General features: G+C 37.1%; 6 protein-coding genes across 6 annotated transcripts; 3 read left to right on the forward strand and 3 right to left on the reverse strand.

Annotated features, from left to right (window-relative positions):
* Positions 1-1,042: 1,042 nt before the first annotated feature.
* Positions 1,043-5,252, forward strand: SAPINGB_P000411 (uncharacterized protein; the record flags this gene model as incomplete). Its single annotated transcript, XM_031995135.1, has 2 exons — positions 1,043-1,204; positions 1,269-5,252. 2 exons carry the CDS (start codon positions 1,043-1,045, stop codon positions 5,250-5,252), a joined length of 4,146 nt encoding a protein of 1,381 aa, XP_031851026.1.
* A 618-nt stretch (positions 5,253-5,870) lies between these two features.
* Positions 5,871-8,627, forward strand: SAPINGB_P000412 (uncharacterized protein; the record flags this gene model as incomplete). The annotated part of the gene is made up of 1 exon (XM_031995136.1): positions 5,871-8,627. One exon carries the CDS (start codon positions 5,871-5,873, stop codon positions 8,625-8,627), a length of 2,757 nt encoding a protein of 918 aa, XP_031851027.1.
* A 9,749-nt stretch (positions 8,628-18,376) lies between these two features.
* SAPINGB_P000413 (uncharacterized protein) lies at positions 18,377-20,092 on the forward strand (the record flags this gene model as incomplete). Its single annotated transcript, XM_031995137.1, has 1 exon — positions 18,377-20,092. The coding sequence occupies one exon, from the start codon at positions 18,377-18,379 to the stop codon at positions 20,090-20,092; it is 1,716 nt and encodes a 571-aa protein (XP_031851028.1).
* Positions 20,093-20,146: 54 nt separating this feature from the next.
* On the reverse strand, positions 20,147-22,279 carry SAPINGB_P000414 (uncharacterized protein; the record flags this gene model as incomplete). Its single annotated transcript, XM_031995138.1, has 2 exons — positions 20,147-21,820; positions 22,034-22,279. The coding sequence occupies 2 exons, from the start codon at positions 22,277-22,279 to the stop codon at positions 20,147-20,149; spliced, it is 1,920 nt and encodes a 639-aa protein (XP_031851029.1).
* A 299-nt stretch (positions 22,280-22,578) lies between these two features.
* Positions 22,579-23,952, reverse strand: SAPINGB_P000415 (uncharacterized protein; the record flags this gene model as incomplete). The annotated part of the gene is made up of 1 exon (XM_031995139.1): positions 22,579-23,952. The coding sequence occupies one exon, from the start codon at positions 23,950-23,952 to the stop codon at positions 22,579-22,581; it is 1,374 nt and encodes a 457-aa protein (XP_031851030.1).
* An 836-nt stretch (positions 23,953-24,788) lies between these two features.
* SAPINGB_P000416 (uncharacterized protein) lies at positions 24,789-26,084 on the reverse strand (the record flags this gene model as incomplete). Its single annotated transcript, XM_031995140.1, has 1 exon — positions 24,789-26,084. The coding sequence occupies one exon, from the start codon at positions 26,082-26,084 to the stop codon at positions 24,789-24,791; it is 1,296 nt and encodes a 431-aa protein (XP_031851031.1).
* Positions 26,085-26,333: the final 249 nt, after the last annotated feature.

A 26,333-nucleotide genomic window follows, 5' to 3' on the forward strand; every position in this document is an offset into this window, starting at 1 on the left:
CATTGTTGTCGGATAGCCCCCCTCTCTACTTTTTAGCTCTATATCACGATACAACGCCACCCTATCTAACCATCGGCTTTTCGCCATAATATTTTGAAATCATATTCTGATCATTGATTTCTTTATCAAATCGTTATTTTTTTTTAATTTTTTTTTAATTTTTTCACCTTTTTTTTCGCGTTGAAAACGATTGCCAGTTTTTTTTTTATCGTTGTTGTTCTCACTTGTTTTGAGCCGTCTGATTGTCCTTTTAGTGCCAGCTCACTTTCAATCCCAACCAATCAAATCTTAGAACCTCCAAAAAAAATTTTTTTTTATTTTTTTTTTATTTTCCCTCAATAACTGAAAATCATCAAAAATCATCAACAAAAACAAAAAAAAAAAACTTTCAACCCAACCAAGAGAAGGCTTCTTTATAACGGATTTCATTTTTTATTTTTAGAAGGTCTTCATTTATTCAACAAAATTCTATTCTCACAACCATCCTTTGGAAACGAAGCTCAATATCAATCTGTTTTTTTTTTTTTTTATATTGTTGCTACACTCTCTGTTGTTTACTCGTGTGTACTCAGCCAGTTCTTTGTTCTCTCCTCCTCACTACACCACTCATCCACCTCCTCCCCCCTTACGATTGATTTCACTTTAGCGCATGCATTTAATGACTAATCATTATTAATCATTATATCTTGTAACAGAAGTTGTCATACAACATCTTTTTTTCTATGTCCTCTCCTCTATCAGCCGCAAGCTTTGTTACATTACACTCTGCACAAAACCCGCTAATCCTCAATACAAATAGAAGCACCCTTAGATATCCCGCCCATAAAGACCGGCCCTCATCTTTTTGCAAAAACAGCAGGCCGAATTCTAGCAACAACAAGTGCTTCGCCCGCCCAGTAGGCTGCTACTGTCGTTGCCGCCGCTCTATGCCGGCCGCTACTTTACCAATTTTTTTTTATTTTCCTATTATCTCATCATCTTCTAATATCATTTCATCTCGGAAACTAAAACAACAAACCTTAAAACAACTACTACCCACACAATGGCCCCTACAACGGGCACCTCTGCTCGTTTCAGACAGAGGAAAATTAGCGTCAAGCAAACCCTCCAGGTTTTCTGGCAAAGCGATGTTCCGGATCTTGAAGACGAGCAACAACGCGAACTTCAACACGTTGAAACCGGTGTTGAAAAAGGCGAAGAAGAAGTATGTAAATTTTTTTTTTAATTTTTATTAACGCGTCGCGTCTAACTCAAATTTTTTTTTTTAGGAACACCATCTTCAAGCTGCCATTAACGCGTCGATAGCGGCCGCTACTTCTGGTAATAATGTCGAACAAGTGTATATCCCTACCCCTGACGCGTCAAAAATATGGAAAGAGTTTTCAAAGTATTACAAGAAGGGCTTTTCTAGCCCTCACTCCTACATACGGCAATCTTCCACTGTCGAGGATCTCTCTGGATGTCCTTACAATATGGATGAGGAAGATGAAGTCTTCTTAAAGAAACTCAATAAGGGAAAGACACCATCTAATCAATGCTCCGAAGATGACTTTGAAATGATTATGTACAGGTTTGAAACTGTCATTGACGAAAAGCAACCTTACCTGTCCATGGACCCTTCGGAAGTTCTTTCTTTTGAGGAGCTGGCTCCCGTCATTACAGAGCAATTAAAAGAGTCGGAAAATGATCTCAACAATCCTGAGCTTTTGCTCACAAAACTTTCGACCGCCCAACATACTACTACATCTCGCAGATCCAAGAAACCACCATCAGCCCATTTTAAACAATTTGGCGCGTTAATATATCCCCATTGGAAAGAGCGAAAGATTCAGCGTCATGGTCGATCCATTGCGCCCACTCTTAAAACTGAAGACAATAATAAAGACGACAGCGACCCTTATGTTTGTTTCCGGCGACGCGAAGTCCGTCAGGTTAGAAAGACGCGTCGTACCGATACTCAGAGCTCGGAAAAGTTGCGCAAGTTACGTATGGAACTTCAAGCTGCCAAATATCTCATGGAAATGATTGTTCAGCGCGAAGCTATGCGTTCTGATGCTTTACAACTCGAGATTGAAATCTTCACGAGTCGCGTCAAGATGAAAGAGCTCAAGCGGTCACTCAACATTACTGGTGATGAAGAGGATCTTGTTACTCATAAAAAGCGCAAGACTGGACAAGTCGCTGCCAGAGACGAGTCTCAGGAATCGGCACCAGAACTGGCAAAGCAGGCTTCTGCATCAGCTCCAGCAAAGGTAAAAGCAATGGTTTCTGGTTTGCCTGGTGCGCCAAATACGTCTTCCAACTCTTCTTCTGTGGCTGCTGTAGCTGCAGCCGCCGCTGCTGCAGCTGTAGTTTTGCCTCCTGGCGCACCTCCTGCAGTTGCAGCTGCCGCAGCTCTTGCTCACCAACAGGCTCAAAAACAGCAACTGCTTCAGCAACAACAGCTCCAAGCACAGCAAGCCCAACTTCAACAAGTCAAACAGGCTCAACAAGCTCAAGCTGCTGCTCTTGGACAGGCTCACGCTGTTCAAAATCACCAACAGCAAATTCCTCATTCTTACCCTATTCACCATGTTCCACAACAAACGCGGCTTCCTGTCAGTAAGATCCCCGATATGGATCTTATTTCTTTGGATAAGATTCTTAACAGCAAAGAGGCTGCTATGAAGGCGTCTATTAAAGAGAAGCTGCGTCGCAGAGCCATTGAAGATAAGACCTGGCTCAACTACACAGACAATCCATTTGTTCCATATTGTGACTATTTTGATCCAGATGAAACAACGCGCAATGCTCTCACTATTATCCAGCCAAACCATGCTGCATATTCCTCAATTGCTACTGCATATCCTCCGGCTCCAGATAAGTGCCTTAAGTTCCCTCTTGCTTCTTCTCTAGGCCAAGGCTATAGCTCGCGCTTAGAAACCAACCCTTATTTGTTGCAGACTACAATTAATGAAAAAGGTGGAATGGATATTGTCAATAAGATTAATGATCGTGAAGGCCCTTGGCCTGATGAAGGCCATAACATTCCTCGTGGTACTGCTATTTCCTTGCGTCGCAGATTTGGCCGTGGTGGCCGCATCATTGTGGACCGCCGTGGCATTGTACGACGTCCAAAGTCCATTGATGAGATTTATAATCTTGATCCTCATGATTCTGGCAAAATCACCAAGGAGCTTGAAGAGTGGTCCAATTTAGGAACGTTTTCCGGATCTAGTGTTGATGACAGTCGCCAGAGGTCTGAAACACTGGCTAGACTAGAACGTCTTGATGACCGCTACAAGTACGATTCTGATGTACATTTTGATAATACCGAGTACTCCGGTGGAGACCCCAGTAAACTCAATGGCATTTCAGAAGGTACTCAAGCTATTCGGTTTGGTGCTATGCTTATTTCAAAAGCGTATGATAACTTTTGGGAAGTGTTTAAGAACCGGCAGCAACAGCTTGGTGCTATGCACAAGAAACTTCAAAAGCATCAGCAGGCTCAGCAGTTGGCTCAGCAGCAACAACAACAACAACAGCAACAGCAACAGCAACAGCAACAGCAACAGCAACAGCAACAGCAACAGCAACAGCAACAGCAACAGCAACAGCAACAGCAACAGCAACAGCAACAGCAACAGCAACAGCAACAACAACAACAGCAGCAGCAACAACAACCACAACAACATCAACAACAGCAGCAGCAGCAACAACAACCACAACAACATCAACAACATCAACAACATCAACAACATCAACAACATCAACAACATCAACAACAACATCAACAACAACATCAACATCAACAGCAACAGCAACAGCAACAGCAACAGCAACAGCAACAGCAACAGCAACAGCAACAGCAACAGCAACAGCAACAGCAGCAACAACAACAAATGGCTCAAGCACCTGTACCTGCACAGCTCACCCAACAACAAGCGGCTTCGATGCAACAGGCTCAGCAGCTTTTACAGCAACAAATTAAGCAGCAAATGCATAATGCTGCAGTTCAACAGCAAACATCCCAGCAGCGGCTCCAACAGACGCAACAGCAACAGCAACAGCAACAGCAACAGCAACGAGCTACTTATATTCCTGCAAATATGCAGAGACAAATCAATCACACTGCTGTATTGCAACAACAATCTCAACAACAGCAGCAGCAACAGAACATTCCTTCTCCACAAATCCAAATGAAGGCAAAACTTGCTGGCCAACAGCAACAACAACAGCAATATATATCGCGTTCTCAATCGCCAAGTAGCCCTATGATGAATAATGTTGATGTTAAGGGAAATGTTGCACAATCCATTGCAACCTCGGCAGCCCCTAATGCCAACTTTCGCAGTCAAACACAGAGCCCACAAATGTATCAACAGCAGCAACAGCAGCAGCATCAACAGGCAGCAGCAATGGCAGCGGCTAGCCGACACTCACCACAGCTTGTTCATACTGGTGTTGGGTCTCAGCGCTCGTCTCCATCTCTGGCGTACAATACACTGAATCAATTTTCTCCTCATGGAACCGTGCCATCTTCGCCCTCGGCTACCACTGTTCTTGCAAATGGGAATGGGGTTGTACGTGGGACTACAGTGCAACAAGGGTCACCTGTGATGGCATCACCAACTATGGCTAGTGCTATTCGACGGGTAGCTACTCCTCAACAACAACAACAACAGCAGCAGCAGCAGCAGCAGCAGCAGCAGCAACAGTTACTAGGAATGGCTGTTAATGGATCAACTGTAATTAACAACCCAGGGTTGCAGGCCCAGCTTCACTTGCTCTCACAGAAACAGCAACAACAACAACAACAACAACATCAGCAACATCAGCAGCAGCAGCAACAACAACAACAGCAACAGCAGCAGCGGGTAGTTGCAACTGGTGCCTCAGCAGCTTTGCAGATGCGGGCAGCTACTTCTCAGGCAAATGGATACGTTGGGCATCCAAATACAGGAACTGGAATTGCGTTTACTGCTGACGGAACAACAGGAAATGTTGTTTTGGCAAGTCAAGGCTCACAGAAGCAGCAGCAGGTTCCTCAACAGATGAAGTCGAGTCCGCGGTTAACAAATGTTACAGCAACACTGTCACCGACATTGACCCAACAGGCTTTGTACCAGCAAATGAAGAATGTAGGGTCCGGGCCATCAACGCCGACGACTCCCCATGCTGCTGTTGTTGGATTTTCACCTAATCACGCAATTATGCGTCCACAACAAACCCAGCAACAAGCGCAACAAGCGCAACAACAGCAGAAACAGTAGCTGTATTTTATACATATAAAGAAAAGTTATATTTGTATCTATAGTTGAAATTTTCATATAAAAAACGTGAATTGTATTAATTTTTTTTTTTTTTACTCAAATCAAAGTTTTGAAATAAGTCTTTAAGAGCAGAACTAATGATAACAGAAATTTAGATAAGCAATGACGTAATAATTTTTTTTGTAGATGAGACAAAGAAACCCTTACCCTGCTTTTCAGGTTTCAGTCAGAAGGATTATAAAACCTTGACAATCCACCCCTTTCAACCACCCACCCTAGCCAGCCCACCACAACCTCAAAAAAAAAAAAATGCTGCTGCTGTTGGTATAAAAATTGGCCAACACGCCCTTTTTTTTTTTTTTTTAATTTTTTTTTTCTTTTCTTTTCCTATCCTATACACAACAAAATCAACATCAACAACCATTTTCTCTAATTTCTTATAAAATATCAAAAACTTCCAACTGATCACTAGGAGTTTTTATGGATTAGCATATATAAAACGATTTTTTATATACCTAGTATCATTGCTAGGTTTTTTTTTTTTTTTTTTTTTTTCAAAATCATTTAATCTACCAGAACTTCATTCAAATATACTTCAATATCACAACTTTATAAAATATGGCTTCCACTGTTCCTCCAGTCAATCCGGCCACGGCTGCTGCCGGCTCTTCTTCAGCTTCTGCTGTTTCATCAGACTGTGCGATCTCAGGTGCTATCACGTCTAATTCAAAAGACAGCGTTGGTTCAATCACCAGCACCAATTCTATTACTGCAGAAACAACCCCACAGACTACTACTTCTACTTCTACTACTACCACTGCGACAACAACACTAACTAGCACCACCACTCAGACAAAGGACAATTCCTCTGTTTCAGCCACACCTTCTCGACCAGTTTCAGGTGCAACCCCCTCGTCCGCTCCATCCCGTACAACAAGCACATCTCCCACTCGTTCTCCAGCAAGTGTTACTCTTGACAACTCTACCCAGCCTACATCTAAAACAACTAACACTACACGTCGACGCAGACCTCCAATGCTTGTCTTGGAAAAAAGCTCAAGCAAAAGCTCGTCACCTCCACAAAACCCATCTGCCACATTTTCAAACATCAACCTCACTTCTCTGAATCGTAACTCTGCTACAAAAACTACTACACTATCAACAACACCACAGTCAGCTATCTTCCCTGCACTACGGACACCCAAGGATATTGTTCTCCAGGATATTGCGATGCAATGTATTTCCCCTGGACTACCCACGTTCCCTTCAAGTGTGCGAGACGTGATTGAACAAAGCAATTCGATCCAAAAGGCTCAGCGTAAGATTATCCAACAGCGAATTAAAAATAGTAGCAAACATAATAGTTCTGGCAGTATCACAGGAACTGGAAATGAAGATACCGGGAAATCAATTTCTGTGGAAATTTCGGATGAAGATGAAATATATAATGATGAGGATGATAGTGATAAGATAGACGTGGTAATTTCCAGCTCAGAAAAAGGAGAAGCTTCTTCTTCTGTACTATCGAAAACCACCCCTCCTAAAAAACTGACTGCTTCTTCGACAGCTTTGATAACACCACTTTCTGCAGGAACGGATCGTCCAATTACCGCACCTTTATCTTCTGAAACACTGCATCAAAATGCCGCTGAAAATAATAATAATAATAACAATAATAATGACCCAATTGCGATAGCGTCATCAAACTCTTCCAAACCTTCGTCCTCAATTTCCACTACGCCTTCACCTTCCAAACAAGGCTCGCGAGTTAATGCAGCAAACTCTACGCCGGGCAATCAAACAAAGTTGTCGAGCAACAAAACCCCGATACCCCTTTCTGGCACATCTTCTTCTGTTTCGTCAGTTGATAGTGCAAAATCTGGAATTAACGCCCCCCTTTCTTCTTCTTCTTCTATCTCCACCTCTTCTAAAAACCCAAATATTATTGTTACCAGAGACATCATCATTGAAGCAATCCCCACACCTACCCAGCCTTCCAACCCAAACTTTACACGCAGGGACATGTCGATGAAGACTAGCTCGCGTCGTGCTGCTCCTCCACGTAATATTCAAGTCAGTGGCTTATCCAGCGACCACCCATCTATTCGCTCGGCTCCTCTTAATCGACAACCACTACCATTTAGCCCCTATCCCATTTCTCAGATTCCAGGCTACCAAGCGTATGTAAACTCAGGGGCACACGATTCTCAAGCACAGGCTCAAGCAGCAGCAGCTGCTGCTGCAGCGGCTGCTGCCGCGTCGACCTCTCGTCCACTTGCTACACCTACCACTATTCCTCAGCATTACGGGGTATATCATGGAGTTCATGCATACCCTTCGTTTTTTCCTTCGGCTTCTTCGGTTGGACCTTCATTTGTTCCTGGGTTGGACCCAGCTCATTATAAGACAGTGACACCTGGTGCTACAGGATCCACTGTTGCAGGAGCATCTACTGCTCATCCTAGAAGTGGATATTATCTTAATGTGCCTTCTGGTATCACAGCTGTTCAAAGCCCAGTGTATTCTACTCAAGCAGCGGCTCTTGCAGCCAATAACGCAGCGGCTGCTCGTTCTGCTTACTGGCCCAATGGATTAAACAGAACAGCTCATACTCCACGGTACCCACTTGCCACTCCCACGACCAAAACTGCTCATCACGTAGTGAATCCTTCTGTTTCTACGCATACAATTGCGACACCGACAACATATGGGTATCCTGCCACTATTAATGGCGGCAGCTATCATTCCTACGGAGATGCGCGCTCGATTCCAGTTTACGTTAGTGGTCGGCCGACTATACCCCCTATGACAGCTTCTGCTGCGAACTGGACGGGTAAGACATTTCGCAGTTTTCCACGAGCAAATGACGATGATGAAGACGATGACGATGATGACCGTGACCCTGAAGACGCTGCATTATCTGATAATGAAAAGGATGATGATTTGGATGATGTGGAACAAAAGGCCATTGGTGAGGATGATGAACTTGCATCGCAGGCCAACAAGAAGCGCCGGTTAGATGATGCGGCAGCAGCGGCAGCAGAAGTTGATGCTTCTAAAAATAAGAAGAAGAAGATTATAGGGGTGAAGTCACGTGGCAACAGTCTTGCAGCCTCAAGTCCTCAGGAGCTTGCAATGGAAGCTATGATGCGTGCGGCAACAGGTGCAGGTGCAGGGACAGGTGCAGGGACAGGAACTTCGTCATATGACAATGCGACTACTGGAGGGTTGACATTTGAGGATTACCGGCATTTCCGGAATAATGTGAGCAAGAATCATCATATTACGAGTGAGGAAGGATTGCGTGAGGAGCACCTAAAGAAGCAGCGGTTTTTAGAGTTGTGTTCTGAGTTGTGGGATTTAGCTCGGTCATGATTGATTATAAAGAGAGACGTTAGTTTTTTTTTTATTAATATCCATATATATAGGCAATTTGTTTTTTTTTTTTTTTTTTTTTTTTTTTTTTCATTCCTTCTTTTATTTCTTTGTTTAATGATTAATTTAATTTGGTTTTTAATTCTTTTTAAGCAAGGAAATATTTTTCCAACCGAGGTGTTTTAAATTATCTGGGACTTTTTTTTTTGTCTTATAACGGAATACAATGATTTGATATATTATTTGTTTCAAAAAAAAGAATTTTTTATTTTTTTCCTTCTTGTATTGCATTTTAAATGAAGGCTATTTTTTGTTATCAAACTAGGCAAAGAAAGAAAGAAAGAAAGAAAAAAAAAAGGTTCTCAAGCCGAGTTTAAGCCTTATTAAAATTGTTTATTCAAAGAATATTTTTCAGGCGGTAGGTTTTTTTAGTAGTTGAATTTATTTTTGTTTTTTTTTGATTGAACAAAAGAAGTTTAAACTATTTCCAAATTTGGAGATAATTGTATTTTGGCAGTTGTTGAAACCGCCTTAAAAAAAAAAAAGACTTTCTGTGCATTGAATGTGGGTATATTATTTTATTTTATTTTATTTTTTGTCAACTAAAAAAAAAAGATAAAAATATAATAAAAAGACTTTTGTTGAATGGAAATAATGATGAGTGGCCTGTAGGAATTGTTTGGACAATTTTGAAATTTTTTTTGTGCAAATAAGATATCTAAATTTTTATGGTTTTTTTTTTTTATTATTTTTTTTTATTATTTTTTTTATTTTATATCAAGATATACATACTGATGAGTTAAAGATAATAAGTGAGAATGATATTTAAAAGACATTATAATTATAATAATATTGATTGTAAGAGATTATTTCAAAGTATTTCATTATTCAATTTTTTTTTGTTTTTTTCTTCTCTTTTATTCAAGTAATGATAATAAATCAATCATTATGATGATGTGCATTTTTTCAAAAGAAATGTGAAAAAAAAGGCTGGGCAATTTCCGAACCCCCAATTAACTGATTCAATTCAATTCAATAATACCTACCAACCAATCTACTTTCTATTTTATTTATTTATTTATTTTTTTTTTTCGTGACGCGTTTTATCAAAGTTTTGCCAACGTTATCAGAGAATAACATTTAATTGCTGCATATATATATATATATATATATATGCTCCGTCGCCAACGTGAGTGATTCAAAAAGTTTCTTTTTTTTTTTTTACTTTTACCTTCACCCACTCATCCACTCTTCTACGGGAACAAAAAAAAAAAAAAACAGAAGACAAGAAGTTTAACGGTGCAGAAAAAAAAAATAAAAAAAATAAATAAAAATCAGGGCGGGACGGGGCGGGATATTAAAATAGGGAAAAATCAGGTTTGCAGGAAAAGGTAATTCAGGTTTTTTCTTGGTTTAAAAAAAAAAAAAAAAAAAAAAAAAAAAAAAAGAAGATTCAAATGCATTTTGAAGTATGAAAGACTTGTGGATTTGTTTGAATCAAGCATTGTATATTAATTATTATTTTATTATTTTATTATTTTATTATTTTATTATTTTATTATTTTATTATTTTATTATTTTTTATAAAATAATAACTAAACTTTGAAATACGATTAATTATTTCTAATAATATTATTATTTGACTATTAATTTGAAAATATATAAAATAAAAATAAAAAGAAGAAGAAGAAGATGTACTAAAAGTTTCTCGTATTTTGCAACAAGAAGATGAATTTGAGGGGAGTAGAAATATTTGCAAGAAAGAGAGTCAAGTTTTATTATACAGATTATTTAGTGAATAATAATAATTATAATATTCTTTATTGTAAGTTTTTTTTTTAAAATAAAATAAAAAAAAAAATATAGCAGATTATTATTTTGAAAATTAATTATTTTAATAGTTAAGAAAAAGTCAATAATTATATATATATAATTATATATATAAAAAAAAAAAGATACAAAGTGAAGTACACTAATGTTACTCAAAATATATAAAAAAATAAAAAATAAGCATGCTCTGTGGGAGGATCGAACTCTCGACCTTCAGATTGCACAGTTTAACTTTGTAAACTATGAGACTGACGCTCTACCAACTGAGCCAACAAAGCTTTGCTTGTTGAAACAATTAAAATCTAAAAGATTTGGCTTTTGCTGATTAAAACAGAATATAGCCAAAAACGACTTTGGCGATATATTCCAGCTTTAAAAAAATGAATTTTTTTAAATTTTTTGGTTTAAAAGTAAATTATTAAATTAAAAAACATTTCAGATTAATAGTTTGGACTGTTCTAATTAACTGATTTTTTATTTATATTTAATAATTCTTTTTTTTTAATTAGCCAAGACAGTATATATATATTTAGTAAGTACACTAGGTACCTGGGATTGTATATATTTTAGTATTAAGCCAAGTTATAATAAATTCCTTTGTTCTTTGTGGAGAAACCTCAAAACAAGAATATCTATATTAATATGAAAAAAAAAAAAAAAAAAAAAAAAAAATAACAGCCCCTTGTTCAGAAGAGTTTTATTTTTTTTTTTGTTATTTTGTTCTCGAGAGCAATTAAAAAAAATTAATTAATTCAATCTTTTCTTTTCTTTTCTTTTTTTTTTTTTTTTTTCAATTTACTGTCAGTTTATATAAAAAAATTAAAAGTAAACTAACCAACTTTTTGGAACAAACCACCATCACCACCAAAAAAAACAAAAAAAACAAATGTACACTAAAAAAAACATCTTAAATTAAAATAAACAAGGGGGGAGGAGGTAGTATTGCTATCAAAAAAAAAAAAATTCCCAATTAATTTCCCAAAATAGGATATTCATAAAGTACAGATGATAATCAATATAATCGCACTGTTTAACTAAGAGGAGGGGGATTATAATGAAAAAAAAAAGTTGCACCATTTGAAATGATTATGATAGTGGTTTAAAATAAGCAAGAAAAATAAGAAAAAATAAGAAAAAAAATTATTATTTTATATACGTTTTTTCTAAACACTAAAAATAATATAAATTAATCTTTAAAATATAAATCCAAAATTAAAATTAACTTAAAAATGTATTTGTAACTTTGTTTTTATTTAAGTGCTATAAAAATGTATCAAATATAAGTGTTAATTTAATTTTATTTGGCTTTAAAATTTATCATTTGTTTTTATGTTTATCTTATTCATTTCAAAATTACCTGTATGTTAGTTTTTTTTATTTAAGGGTTATAATATTATAAATCATCAGCATCTGTGCTATCCTTCTTGTTCATACTAGTATACTATATATCTTTTCATTTTCATAATAAACTTTTAATTTTGGCTTCAACATTGCATCTCCAACAACTCCAAATAAATAATTCCAAAATTCTCTTAACTTGTACAAGTCAATCAAAATCGACTTGGAGGTACATTTATAATTAAATTTAAATTTTTTACATTATCAACAAATCGGAATAGGAGTTTGATAAGATTTTGGGTGAACGGTTATAAAATTTAGGAATTGAAAAGGAAAAGGAAAAGGAAAAGGAAAGCTACAATCGCAAGTGGAGCAAGTTGAAAACAATTACTTTGTCGGTTCTCATTCAAAGAAACTTTAAGTTACAAAATATTTTTGCACTTTCATGTTAAGAATCTTTTACTGGAAGATGATGATGGAAACAGATTGAGGAGGAAATCTTTTGTAATAGATATATCGGCTCTCTAAAACTAGTCAGAGTAACTTTCAGGAAATTTAAAAGGTAAATTTTACTGAAAAGAATTACAAAATTAATTAATGGAATGGTGTAGAGTTTAGATTGTAGAACTCATAGTCATTATGAGGTGTAATTAAGTCATATTTGGGGAAGTTGTTAATGTAAACTTTGATTCCAAAAGAAAGAAATATTTGGAAAATGGACAGCTATAGCAGAACGAGAAAAAAAGGTGTTCAGACTGTTAATGGTATTATATTTAAAACTTTAATATATATATATAAATAAAGATCAAAATCAATTAATATGAAAGAATCAGAATAAAAAAATATAATGATTTAACGAAAGAAAAAAAAAACTTTGGGAAACAGGCTTTTCAGTGGTTATATTAAAATTTAGCTACAACCACAACCACAACCACAACCCTAATACTAATTCTAACCCTAATTTTGATCCTCATCATCAACCTGGACTAACCACCTACCAAATACTTGTCCATGATTCCCTTTTACAATTGGCATTTAAGCTTGACCGTAAGTAGTTGTGTATTTTCTCATTCTAAAATCTATTTATTATTATTATTATTATTATTATTATTATTATTAATTTTTTAAAATAATATTCAATATCTTCAATTTTAGAATGTTTATAAATAGTTTAAGACTTATACTTCAATGAAGAGTATGAACAATTATAATACTAGGCTAGCTTTCTAAGAAATATATTTTAGCATGTGACAAGTATGGATAGTTAAAAAAAAAAGAAACCACAACAAGATCAACGATATATTGATTTTTTTAATTTATTAAAAAGATTTCCATAAAAAGAAGATTTATTTTTACTGAAGAAACTTGTAAGGAGGTATAAATAAAAGTGATTTCCCCCGTCTTTTTGATTTTTATTTCTTTTCTTTTACCATTCACTTTTCTCAAATTTTTTTTATTCTTTTTTATTCTTTACCTCTAGAAATATCATCAGTACCATATACTACCATATACTACTATGAACTAGCATCTATTTCTATCAACTATGATCTATTACCATCAACTATGATCTATTACCATCAACTATGATCTATTACCATCAACTATGATCTATTACCATCTAACAATATCTACTATCAACTACTATCATCTACTATCATCTACTATCATCTACTATCAACTATGATTTATAACTATATTTGCCATACCACACTATTCATAAACACTTTCCTTGACATTTGTTAACTATTATACTTTCAACATGTTGCAGTCGTTTATTGGTAAGTCTTCTTATGTCAACATACCCAATGCACCCTATGCCTAAGTTATTGATCTAACACTCTAATAGACAAACACCCCCTAGACTTAACCTCGGAGGCATATAGTCATATCAAGACATCATTTATTTCTTTATTGTTGAAGCCTACTTTTTGTAAGTTTTCATATACCACCGCCTCGAATATTTAGGTTCTTAATCTAACTCTCTACTAGAAAAAATACACGATGGGCTTGAGGTCAATGTTAAATGATTAGCGTTTGTTAACATACGTTCCTTTGTAAACGAGATAATTAATATGAATATACCACTGAATGTCCCAAACGTGACATCTCATCCAAGGTAAATTCAAGGGACTTATTATTATGATATTCGGACGTGACGACTTCAACTACATCGACGATTTCACCTACTACCTCACTACCACCACCTCACTACCACTACCTCACTACCACTACCTCACTTCCACTACCTCACTTCCACTACCTCAGCATAATTTAAAACATAATTATATCGACCTATTGTGCTTTTAGTTATTCAATGTTTTGATGGTTGGTCGCAGAATAATCAAGGAGTGCCGACCTTGACCCTGCATATTGACCACCTCTTGGATTACCAGAGGAACCACGTCCACCATTGATGAAAGTATGATTCAGCCTCTTTGTCGATTAAGTTGTGTTGTGGTGAATCGACCTATTGTGCTTTCTATACCTCTATTTGCAACCAGGAATTATGATTATCACTATTATCACTATTATCAATTATGATCTATTATTTATTATCCCATAGGATATTCATAAACTCTATCGTCCACATTTTTTTAAATTATTACTTTCAACATGCTGCAGTCGTCTTTTGGTAAGTCTACTTATTCCAATGCACTCAATACTTAGGTCATTGAACTAACTCTCTTTTAGACATACATGCAATTCACCCAACCTCAAGGCTATACTGTCATTCTTTACCACAATTGATCTCTTTATTGTTGCAGTCGTTTTTTGGTAAGTCTACTTATTCCAATATACCCAATACTTAGGTCATTGAACTAACTCTCTTTTAGATTTACATGCGATTCACCCAACCTCAAAGGTATACAGTCATGGTTCTTCTCAAAAGGTTCCATTACCGACACCTCAATCAAAGTGACTTTATCTATCTATCGTCAATGATAATGTATTCAACATTGTGGACAAATCTTGAATAAACTAATGGAACTGGTGAACATTGTTTCTGACAGCATGCATCTACCGCTACAACTACCATTTCAACCACCACTTCAACTACCACTTCAACTAACCGATGCCCACACACTCACACACTCACACACTCACACACTCACACACTCACACACTCACACACTCACACACTCACACACTCACACACTCACACACTCACACACTCACACACTCACACACTCACACACACACACACACACACACACACACACTCACACACTCACACACTCACACACTCACACACTCACACACTCACACACTCACACACTCACACACTCACACACTCACACACTCACACACTCACACACTCACACACTCACACACTCACACACTCACACACTCACACACTCACACACTCACACACTCACACACTCACACACTCACACACTCACACACTCACACACTCACACACTCACACACTCACACATTTATACACTCACAAACATTTACAACACCATTATATCAACCTATTATGTTTTCTGTTATTCAATGTTTTGATGGTTGGTCGCAAAATAATGAAGGAGTGCCGACCTTGACCCTGCATATTGACTACCTATTGGCTTACCTGAGGAACCACGTTTACCATTGATGAAAGTGTGAGTCAGCCTGTTTGTCGATTATATTGTGTTGTGGTGAATCAACCCATTGTGTTTTCAATCACCCAATGTTTTGATGGTTGGTTGCAGAATAATCAAGGAGTGCCGACCTTGACCCTGCCTTTAGACCACCTCTTGGATTACCAGAGGAACCACGTTCACCAGTGATGAAAGTGTGATGCACCCTGTTTATCGATTATGTTGTGTTGTGGTGAATCGACCTATTTTGCTTTCAGTTACTCAATGTTTTGGTGGTTGGTGGCAGATTAATTGAAGAGTGTCGCCCTTGCTTTTCTCTATTGATTCCCTCATGATTATGTTATTCGGTTGAGAAATTCCAATATGAAGAAGTAAAAATTTAAAATAATAAAGAAATATGGAGCTATCCAAAGGGAATCCTCCTGCCTTTTTGATTTGTTTCTGTTTTCAATTACCATACCTTCTTTCCAGCATTTTCTTTCTTGTTTTTAACCTTTACCCTCACAACTATGTCACTATTTACCACTATCAACTATAATTTACTATTACCAATGATAAACAACTATTTCCAACCATGATTCATTATTATTACTATTACCAAATATGATCTATTATTTACCATACCATACGATATTCATAAACACTATCATCCACATTTCTTTAAAATTATCACTTTCAGCATTCTGCGGTAATCTTTTGGTAAGTCTACTTATTGGAATGCACCCAATACTTAGCTCATTGATCTAACCCTTTACTAGACAATCATGCGATTCACTCAACCTCAAGGCTATACTGTCATTCCTTGCCACCATGAATTTCGTTGTTGTTGCAGTCGTTTTTTGGTAAGTCTACTTATTCCAATATACCCAATACTTAGCTCATTGAATTAATTCTCTTTTAGACATACATGCGATTCACCCAACCTCATAGTTATAGAGTCATGGTTCACCACAAGAGGTTTCTGTACCGATACTTCAATCAAAGTGACTTTATCTATCTATCGTCAATGATCATGTATACACCATTGGGACCATCTTGAATAAACTAATGGAACTGGTGAACGTAATTTGTGACAACCTGCAACTACAGCTACAACTACCACTTCAACTACCCGACACCCACACACCCACACACCCACAATAATATACTACATCGACCCATTGTGCTTTCAGTTATTCAATGTTTTGATGGTTGGTCGCAGAATAATCAAGGAGTGCCGACCTTGACCCTGCATATTGACCACCTCTTGGATTACCAGAGGAACCACGTTTACCATTGATGAAAGTATGATTCAGTCTTTTTGTCGATCGTTTTGTGTTGTGGAAATCAACCTATTGTGCACTTTGGTCTTTAATTTTATCATGTTTGTTGGCTTACAACTTACCTCTTAAATCCTATTTTACTACTTTTGAATATTTCTTCGAATTTGCAGGGAATTCATTAACCAATTTTCTAATTCTGTTGTCCTCTTGAACCCTTTTTTATTTAATTTTTATTTTATTTCTTAGTTACTTCTCTGTCCATTCTCACATTATTGTGCCTGCTTGAGTTGCAATCGACATTATCGTGAACGTTAATATTCCTGTCATCACCGTCATCTGTATTATGATCAATCCTATTATTAATTTCTCTATTGAAATTGGTATCAGAATTGGTAGTGCTATTCCTAATACCAACCCCATCAAATATATATATATATATATATGACATCATACCAGCCTCCTTCTGGAATACCGCAATAGTAGTTGTACCATAACCACCAACAATTCTTCTCAACGCCATGTTTTGCTTGTTCCAAAATTCTCTTGTTTGTTTGTTTGTTTGTTATTATTCAAGGGTTATAGTATTATATAAACATCGGCATTTGCGTTATCCTTTTATTATCTGACTATATGACTTGCCGGTTTTCATTTGTACCTTTTTAGTACGGGTGGTTTCTGTTCTGTGCGTCTCCGGTAGCCCGGAAGATGGGCCCTGATGCCAGCTTACGAGGAACAGGGAGAACCAGTCTGTCGGTCCCAAAACCTTCCCAACCCATTTCCACTTATCTTCACGGACGCCCATGTATTTCTTAATCTCTTCCGCCAGAGATACGGCCCGCAATCACCTGCAGGCTATTTAGACTGTACGGAAGAGTCGGCATTCCTGTAACCAGGGTAGCCTATGGTTTTCAGTCTAGGTGTATACTCCCGTACACATCCTCAGGAAAAGGGAGTATTCTGGGAATCGAACCCAGTATCTTCCGCTTTCGAGCGAACGTGTTATCCTTTACACCATTCAGCCTTTTCCCTTTATTCCTTATTCAAAATGTTTGTTTGTTTGTTTTTATTCAAGGGTTATAGAATTATATAACATCAGCATCTGCTTTTCCTTATTCAAAATTTTTTTTAAAATATTTTTAAATTCTTTAAAAGTTACAATAAATAGCCAACTCTATATGTAAAAAACCAGTAGTGTACTAAGTTACGATGGCCGAGTGGTTAAGGCGATGCCCTGCTATACACTAGTAGTTAAGGCATTGGGTTTTACCTGCGCAGGTTCGAATCCTGTTCGTGACGTTCAAAATTATTTTTTTTTAAATTTTTTCATATATATATTTATTAATTTTTTTTTCAGTTTATTTTCTTATTTAAATTTTTTTTTTGTACATAATATATATTTATATCAATGATAGTTGAAACTTATACATTGAAAAGTTTTGTCTTTAAAACCAATAAATTTCTTCGTTCTAAATCATCATCATTTTTTTTTGTTAATTATTTATCGAAATAGTTGTCTATTGTTATTACACTTGAAAAAAAAAAAAAAAAAAAAAGAATAAAAATCTGACTTGTCACAGCCAAAGCTTTCTCACATAAAAACTTCCAAATTACAACCAGCCATTTCTTCCACCACTTTTTTCTGTTTTACTTGACCACCAATTAACATTTCTTCACTTTGCTCAAAAAAAAAAAAAAAAAAAAAAAAAAAAAAAAACTAGCTCTTCAGCTTTTCATAATGTCTTTCAGGCGACGGCCAAAGTATAAGGTTGACGATATATTAAACGGCACAGTCCCGGAACCTCTTTCTCCATCAAATTACAGTCATCACCACCACATCTCTCATTTCACCCAAGATGACTCTCCTCCATCTTCACCTTCCATCAAATCTGGGGAAAACGCACACCTAATACCAGAATCCCCCATACTAGCAACTGCCTACTCTGCATTGGTCGTCGACACAAACTTTATTCTTTCGCATGTTGATTTGATTGAAGAGTTGCGCGTACTTGCCGAAACCTACAACCACATTATCGTGATACCCTGGATTGTGGTGGAAGAACTAGATTCGCTAAAGTCGCAAAACCGAAAGGAACTGGGGACCTCGCATTCAGTAGGATACCTTGCACGTAAGGCCACTGACTGGATTTATAAGGCACTTGCGGCCTGTGACTCGCGCGTGGTAGGTCAGAGAATCAATCAACGACTAGATTCGTCTTTACGTGGAGATGACAGCATTTTAGATTGTTGCTTATTTTTCCAACAAGAATACTTGCTTTTGACAGTTATTTTATCGAACGACCGAAATCTGTGTAATAAGTCGTTGATGCACAATATTAAAACGGTGACATACAGACGTGGGTTATCTGCTAAAGAGGTATCTGAAACGGTGGCCAAGGAGGTGGTTATCTGGCAGGAACAAGTGAATAGTGTTCATGAAAAGTTTGAAAGGAAAAAAATCAGGGAGTTTTTTGCAGAAAAAGATGCGGAGCTGAGGAAATATTTTGAAGATATGAGTGACAATGAAGAAATCAAGTACCAAAACCAGAACCAGAACCAGAACCAGAACCAGAACCAGTACCTGCAGCAGCCGGTTTTGGTCCAGGAGGATATGGAAATGGATGTCGACGAACCGGTTCGACCTGAACCAGTGGAAAAACCTGCGGCCAAACCATCTGATCTTTTAAAATCACGATATAACGATCAGAATTTACAAAGTTCGTCAAAAGCATTATCATCATCATCACTGAAAAAAACTTCCAACCTGGCTCCACTTCCAGCAAATATTGATACACACAATCCCATTGTACGAAAACAATTGATGTTACTACATGATAAAATCAAACAGTTTGTAGCTGCACGCGACGCAGATGGGCTACGTGACTTTTACATACAGAAGATTATTGATGAAGTATCACCCATAATATGCAAGCTTATTTTGGAGCGGTTCCCGAATCCGTCTGATTTAAAGTATATGACAGGGGTAGAGAATCTTGAGAAACTATTTACATCGAAGTCAGTTTCTACCTTTCACAACCCCCAAAATGAGTTTGTTTATGATAGAAGTGTGGTGTACAAGTTTAAGTCGATAGAAACAATGATTGTGATGGTTTCTGATTTTTATTCTACAGTTTTTAGGGGCCGCATTCCATGCGAAAATCAAAATCAAAATCAAAATAACAGTAACGACCACATTGATAAATACAAATACATGGAGCCCGGATACTTGACAAGTTCGCCATCGGACCATAGAAAACAAATATTTATCAAGGATATGAAGATGTTTATTTTCCATTGGACTGAGCTCTGGGGAGGTCTCGAAGTGTCAGAGCTCCAAAGACAGCCTACAAATTCATCACAGGAAATGCAACAGGGACTCTTACACGACGTGGAGAATTATATTTTAGGGACCAGGAAGCTGATGCTTTTAGGTCTTGAGCAAGTGATGCAATGAAAAAAAAAAAAAAAAAAAAAATAGAAAAAAAAAAAGCTTTCTTGTGAAATCTAATTAAAACCTGGACTTGCGACTAGCTCTTGCACGTTTGTTTCGAAACTCTTTTTCTAGTTTTTCTCGCTGCTGCTTCTCTACTTGTTCAACTTCAACTTCAACCGCCCTGCTTTTGTTTTTACCTTTGCTTTTGTTAATAACCGGATACTCTTCCAACGGAGATGTACTGCGTGACTGTGGGTCTTTTGCAGTGGCTGCCAATTTCTCTTGAAGATTATGTGTCGTCTCGCTAGGATGGGAGATCCGTCGAACTATACCTGTCCCCATTTTCCTTAACCCACCAATCTTAGTTGGCGACGGGCTTCCGGATGTTTGAACCACAGGTAAGCTTGATCGGTGAGTTATAAGGCCCAAAGGTTTACCAGGACCTCGTGGAGGAGAAGTGTGAGGTTGGGTTTGTTGTTCAGCTGGTGGGTAGAAATGGTAGTTACTGTTGGAAGCATCTTCGCTGTAAAATCCTTGTGAGGAAAATATGGGGAACATACTATCTTGCGATTCGTACTGGTAGTTTGTTTGCGAAAATGGAAGAGCAAAATCTGGTGGTTCGCTTGGAGGCAAGACCTCTTCTTCTCCTTCTAGTTTTTGTTTCTTGGCTTGTTCAAACGAGTCTTCTGTTTCGCTTCCACTCGAACAGTCAATCACTACAAGTTGCTCTTGCTCTTGCTCTTGCTCTTGTTCTTGTTTTTGTTTTTGTTTTTGTTTTTGTTTTTGTTTTTGTTTTTGTTCTTTCTCTTTCCTTTTGCGTTTACGTGAATTGGTTGCTGAAGACTCGGTTCTACTGGCCCCTACCATGCTTTCCTGTTTTTTATCGTCGGCACTGATGAGCAACCGGAACGATTCGTCGCAGCTGTCAAAGAAACTTTCTTCACTTGTAGATACTGGCCGTTGCACTTGGAGCTGTTGTGTAGTAGTAGTAGTAGTAGTAGTATTAGTAGTTGTTGTTGTAAATCCTTCTTCTGTATTAATAATAGAAACTGATCCTTGCCAGTGCTTGCCCAATGCATGCATCCCCCATAACGGTTGCGCAGTGTCCACAGCTCGTCTCACCACATTACACAGCTCGTCTTTGCCATTGTACGTACGTGCGATCCAGTCTCGGGCCCAGTCGTCTGCCTGGAATCGGGTAAGATCAGCCGCGTGCCGCTTAGGTTTGTAGTTGCTATTACCGTAAGCTTCAAGCAGATCAGTAAGCAAAAGATCTTTACGATGAATAGTATCGTACAGTTCGCGCTGTTGCAGAAACAAAGTATCGACGACTCCCATGAGCCCCAGAATCAGGGATTGCAGAAGAAGTAGACGCCTAGGATCAGTAGAACTCATGGGTGTAAGTGTGAAAGTCCATTCGAACGACTGGTTTACTGGAGGTACAGAAGATGTATTCTGGGACTGTGATAATGATTGGGATTGTTGAGAGTATGAGGACTTGCGTTGAATGTTTGTAGGTTGTTGTGGTAGTTGTGGTATTTGTGGTATTTGGGCCACTGCCAGTTCCAGCTGGTGGTTGGCCATGCCTAAATGGGTTGAGAATTGTTTATGATGTTCATTTTGGTCATTAGATGTCGGGGAAACTCGTAGAGATCTGTTGACATTAGGGGATGTTGGATCCAGGACTTGTGAGAGTTTCTTGATAATGGCAATTAATCGTTTTCTATTGGAGTCAAGATAAGTTTGATTCTAAAACAAATTGTTCGTTAGTTAGTTAGTCAGTCAGTTATTCAGTCAAGTGAAACGAAAAAAAAAAAAAAAAAAAAAACGCCAAAAGCGCGCGTCAAGGAAAGAACAGATTTTCTTTCTACAATTATAGATTTATTTTATCAAAAGGACATGAATAAATAGATCCATTTTGAACCGCCCTGGAGCAAATATATATTGAATTAAATAACTTACCACTGTTCCAATAACTCGTTCTTCAAACCATACTTGGGCCATGTTAGTTACAAAAAGTGTATACACGTTAGGACTGTTTTCCTCGAAATCCAATCGGTAGAGTAAGTTTTGGAATCCGGCAGCTTGTAGTCTGTTCCAGCGCGGTGGATGGTCTTGTACCGTGGGATCACTGGCACTTGTTTGTGATAAAGTGGAATTTGCCTTGGAGGCATTTCTGAGATTTAAATATGGATTTTGAGATGACATGAGAAATTAAACAAAAAAGATGAGTTGTTTTTTTTTTATTTTTTTATTTTTTTAATTATTATAAGAAACTTGCAAATCAACAAAATAGCCTGAGAAGAAATGTAATATTACTCATCATTTACATAATCTTTTTAAGTCGGTCTTTTAAATGTCATGTCCGGGAGCCTTTACTTCAACCACTTCAGTACACTTTTTTATATAAATATAAATATCAAATCAACAAAAACCTCAATTGACTATAGATATATATATATATATATATATATATATATATAAACTCATTTACTTTATTTAATAACTTAAAGCTTGGAAGAAGTATAGGCTGGAACTAGTTTATTACCGCCATACGAAAACTTATCTGAAGCCTTGTGGGACGCAGCTGCTTCAAACTGTTCCCGAGTCAAATGCCGAACCTCCACTGCTGGATTGTACCCGAGTCTGGCACGACCATCGTTCTTCACTGCAGGATTCACAGGAGCTTCCTTACCGTCTGCACGCTTGTATAAAGTAACAACCACGGCTCCACCCAGCCCCAGATTGTGTTGCAGACAGTACCGTGTGTGAGGAACAGCACGGTTAGTGGTCCACCCACGCAAGTGCCAGCACAACTCAGCACACTGTGCAAGACCAGTAGCTCCCAGAGGGTGGCCCTTGGAGATTAACCCACCGGATGGGTTGACCACATATTTGCCGCCGTATGTGATGTCACCTTTCTCAACCAACTCACAGGCCTTACCTGGCTTTGATAATCCCAAGGCATCTAAAACAACAAGTTCATTTGCTGCAAAGCAGTCGTGAAGCTCGACCACTTGAACATCATCAGGGGTGATGTTTGCAGTTTTGTAAACTTCGTTGACTGCCAAACGGGTCATGCCATCGCCAATAAGAGATACAGAGCTACCATCAAATACATTGTGTACATCAGTATGGAGAGATTGTGCTGCAATCTCAATTGCCTGGCTCTGCAAATCAGGGTGTGACTGGAGGTACTTTTCAGAAATTAAAACAGCAGCGGCAGCACCATCAGAGGTAGGACAGCAGGTAAGTTTAGTAGAGATTTTATGGACCTTGGGTGAGTTTTTGATTTGCTCGAGGGTGTACACGTCTTGGAATTGAGAGTAAGGGTTATTGACAGAGTGAGCATGGTTAACCTGTGCAATCATTGGGATTGCATCAGGGTTACCATTTGTTTTCTCAATATACTCTGCAGCTGCATTTCCAAAGAATTGGCATGCAACCGAGGCCTTGCTAGCTTCATTAGTTTCAAACATCTTGTCTGCCAGTCTGCCAAGGGGATCAGCTCTATCTGTAAATTTTGCTCCTAGTGATCCGCGCTCCATTTTTTCAAATCCAACACAGAGTATAACATCAGCTAGTCCGGAACGAATCAAGTCACGGCCCATTGCCAAAGCTGTGGACCCAGTTGAGCAGTTATTGTTGACATTATAAACTGGGATACCTGTAAGTCCCAGTTGGTAGATGACTCGTTGGCCACAGGTGGAATCACCGTAGACGTATCCAGCGACAGCACGTTGTACCTCGTCATAGTTGATGCCAGCATCGACGAGGGCTTTAGCAGAGGCTTCTAGGCCTAATTCTTCGTAGCCATAGGTATCTCTTGGTTTGATGAACTTGGTCATACCGACACCTGCAACGTAGACTTTATTGCTCATTTTTTTTTTTTTTTTGGATATTAGTAGATTTAATTTAAAAAGTTAAAGAAATGAAATGTGAAAAAAAAGAAATTATAGAATAATAGAAAAAGAACCGTTTGAAAAAATTGTTTATTTTATTTTTTTGAGAAAAAGAGGAAATTCAAGTGGTTTAAATAGTTTAAACAGTTTAAAAAAGATTTTTTTTGATAAATAAATTCTGTGGGGTAAAATTAAAATAAATTAAAATATTTTAAAAAGGTGGGGGGGAAAGAAAAGAAAAGAAAAATAAGTTTTGGTGGGTGAGCGAATTTTTTTTTTTTTTTTGGCATGTCGGCATACAAAGTTTTTAACTCCGTTATATATAAAAAAATAAATAATTTAAAAAATAAAATAATAATTGTAGTAGCCGTGCACTTCCGGCTTTTCTTGCCAATCGGCGATTACGGTCTTTTCAAAAAGTGTAACTTATTATATATATTAAATCAATTGGAAATACTACGGAAGTTGTTTTTTTGTTAATTGAGTTTTTTATATTAAAAAGAGGGTTTTCTTTTTTTTTAATAATAATTATAATTATAATAAAAATTTAAATTTAAATATATATATATATATAGAATAATTACTAAAATATTAAAATACTACAAGCCGAGGTCGTGAAAATTGTGGGGAATAGACACTTCTGCGGGGTGGGTGGAAGAACTTATAATTAAATATATATAAAGAAAACTAAAGAACTAAAGAATTAAAGAATTAAAGAACTAAAGAAAGTCTTTTTTTTTTTTTTTTTTTTTTGAAAAGGGCTAGATCTTTTAAATCTTTTAAATCTTTCTAATCCTTTTTTTTTTTTCATGTTATTAATACTCTCCTTTATAATTCTTCATTTGAACTCGGGGTAACAACCGAGAAATCTCCATGTAAATATACTTGGCCAAATGCTTATTTTCTAGCAACGCTAGCCGAGTTTTACACCTATTAAGAACTTGTAAGAAATCCTTTTTGCGTAAACTTTGGAAAATATCCTTTATAATTACAGGCAAAACCCCTCCCTCTGGACCAAACCTTTTGATAAGTTCTGGCATATTATATTCTGGAATTTTAAACCCTCCGACTTCCGTCTCCCCACTCTCCTTCTCTTCTTTTTCTTCTTCATATACAAATGGGGAAGTTGCAGGGGTCTCGGATTTAAACAATTTAGACATGTAAGTGGAAAATAACCCAGAAATAAAAGTACTAAACCCAGTCTTGATCCGATGGGTAAATGGAAGATACAAGTCAGGCATCTGTAAAAGATAAATCTCATTCATATCCAAATATGCTGCCCAAATGTCTGTCTGATGAGGATACGCATAATTGTAATAATCTGGCGTATAAGCCAATGGAATATTGATGGATAAGTACCCCAACATATCAATACCAACTGATCCCATGTACGGCTCATCGGTAATTAGTGGTAAAACAGGAATTGCCAAGTCATTCGATAATAACACTCTCCCCACACTATTATGATCCAGTCGCTCATTATAACGGAAAATTCCTCCATATGCTCTTTCAGGTTTATTCCACGTCCATAGTAACCCAGCTTCAATGGCCCAAGAATGAGAACTACGAACAGGAATTAAACATCCCTTAGGAGTAGGAACATTAGGGTTTATAGGTTCTTTAGGGAAACAGTATTCAGTCCCCCAAAGAATATCACGTTCCTGAGGTGGAATTCCTTTCATGGCTTTGGCAGCAACTTTACCTTGATAGCAGTACACCATAACCGAGTACCGCCTGTAGATAACACGGTTCCAGGTAAGCAAAGTTGACGTAATCATCCGGTACCCAGTATATGGGATAAACGAGTTAGAGATGGTTTTGCATGCACTGTCAAAAGTATTGTTGAGACTGTTGGTTTCTATATTGTATACAAACCCATTACTGTCACTGTAAAACTTGTTGTCTTCTTCCTTATTGCCAGTAATCTTATGGTCTTGGATTTTTTGGGCAACTTCAAGGACTCTTTCGAGATCTTCTGGAAAGAAAAAATCTTTTAGAGACTCTGCAGCCTCCTTGTTGACCTCCGTGTCGCTCAATGGTTCTATTGGTAGGGCTTTAACCAAGCTAAAAAAGAGTGAAAATAAGAAGAGTAGTAGGAACTTAACATGCATTGTTTAGTTTTTTTTTTTTGTGATAGAAAGGCAATCAATTGATCAATTGAGAAACAGTCTTCTTTTTATATTTGTTTTTTAAATATATATATATATATATATATATATATATATATTCACAATCATTTCAAATTCATGTGGATTTTGATTTCAAAGGTTTTTCTTTTTTCATGCTTGTTTTTTTTTTTTTTTTTTCACAACTGCATCAATCTGGGAATGTTTTCAATATTGCATTTAGTGTGTGTATTG

The sequence above is a fragment of the Magnusiomyces paraingens genome (genome assembly GCF_902498895.1).
Source record: "Magnusiomyces paraingens strain CBS 517.90 genome assembly, contig: contig1, whole genome shotgun sequence".
Taxonomy (NCBI): domain Eukaryota; kingdom Fungi; phylum Ascomycota; class Dipodascomycetes; order Dipodascales; family Dipodascaceae; genus Magnusiomyces; species Magnusiomyces paraingens.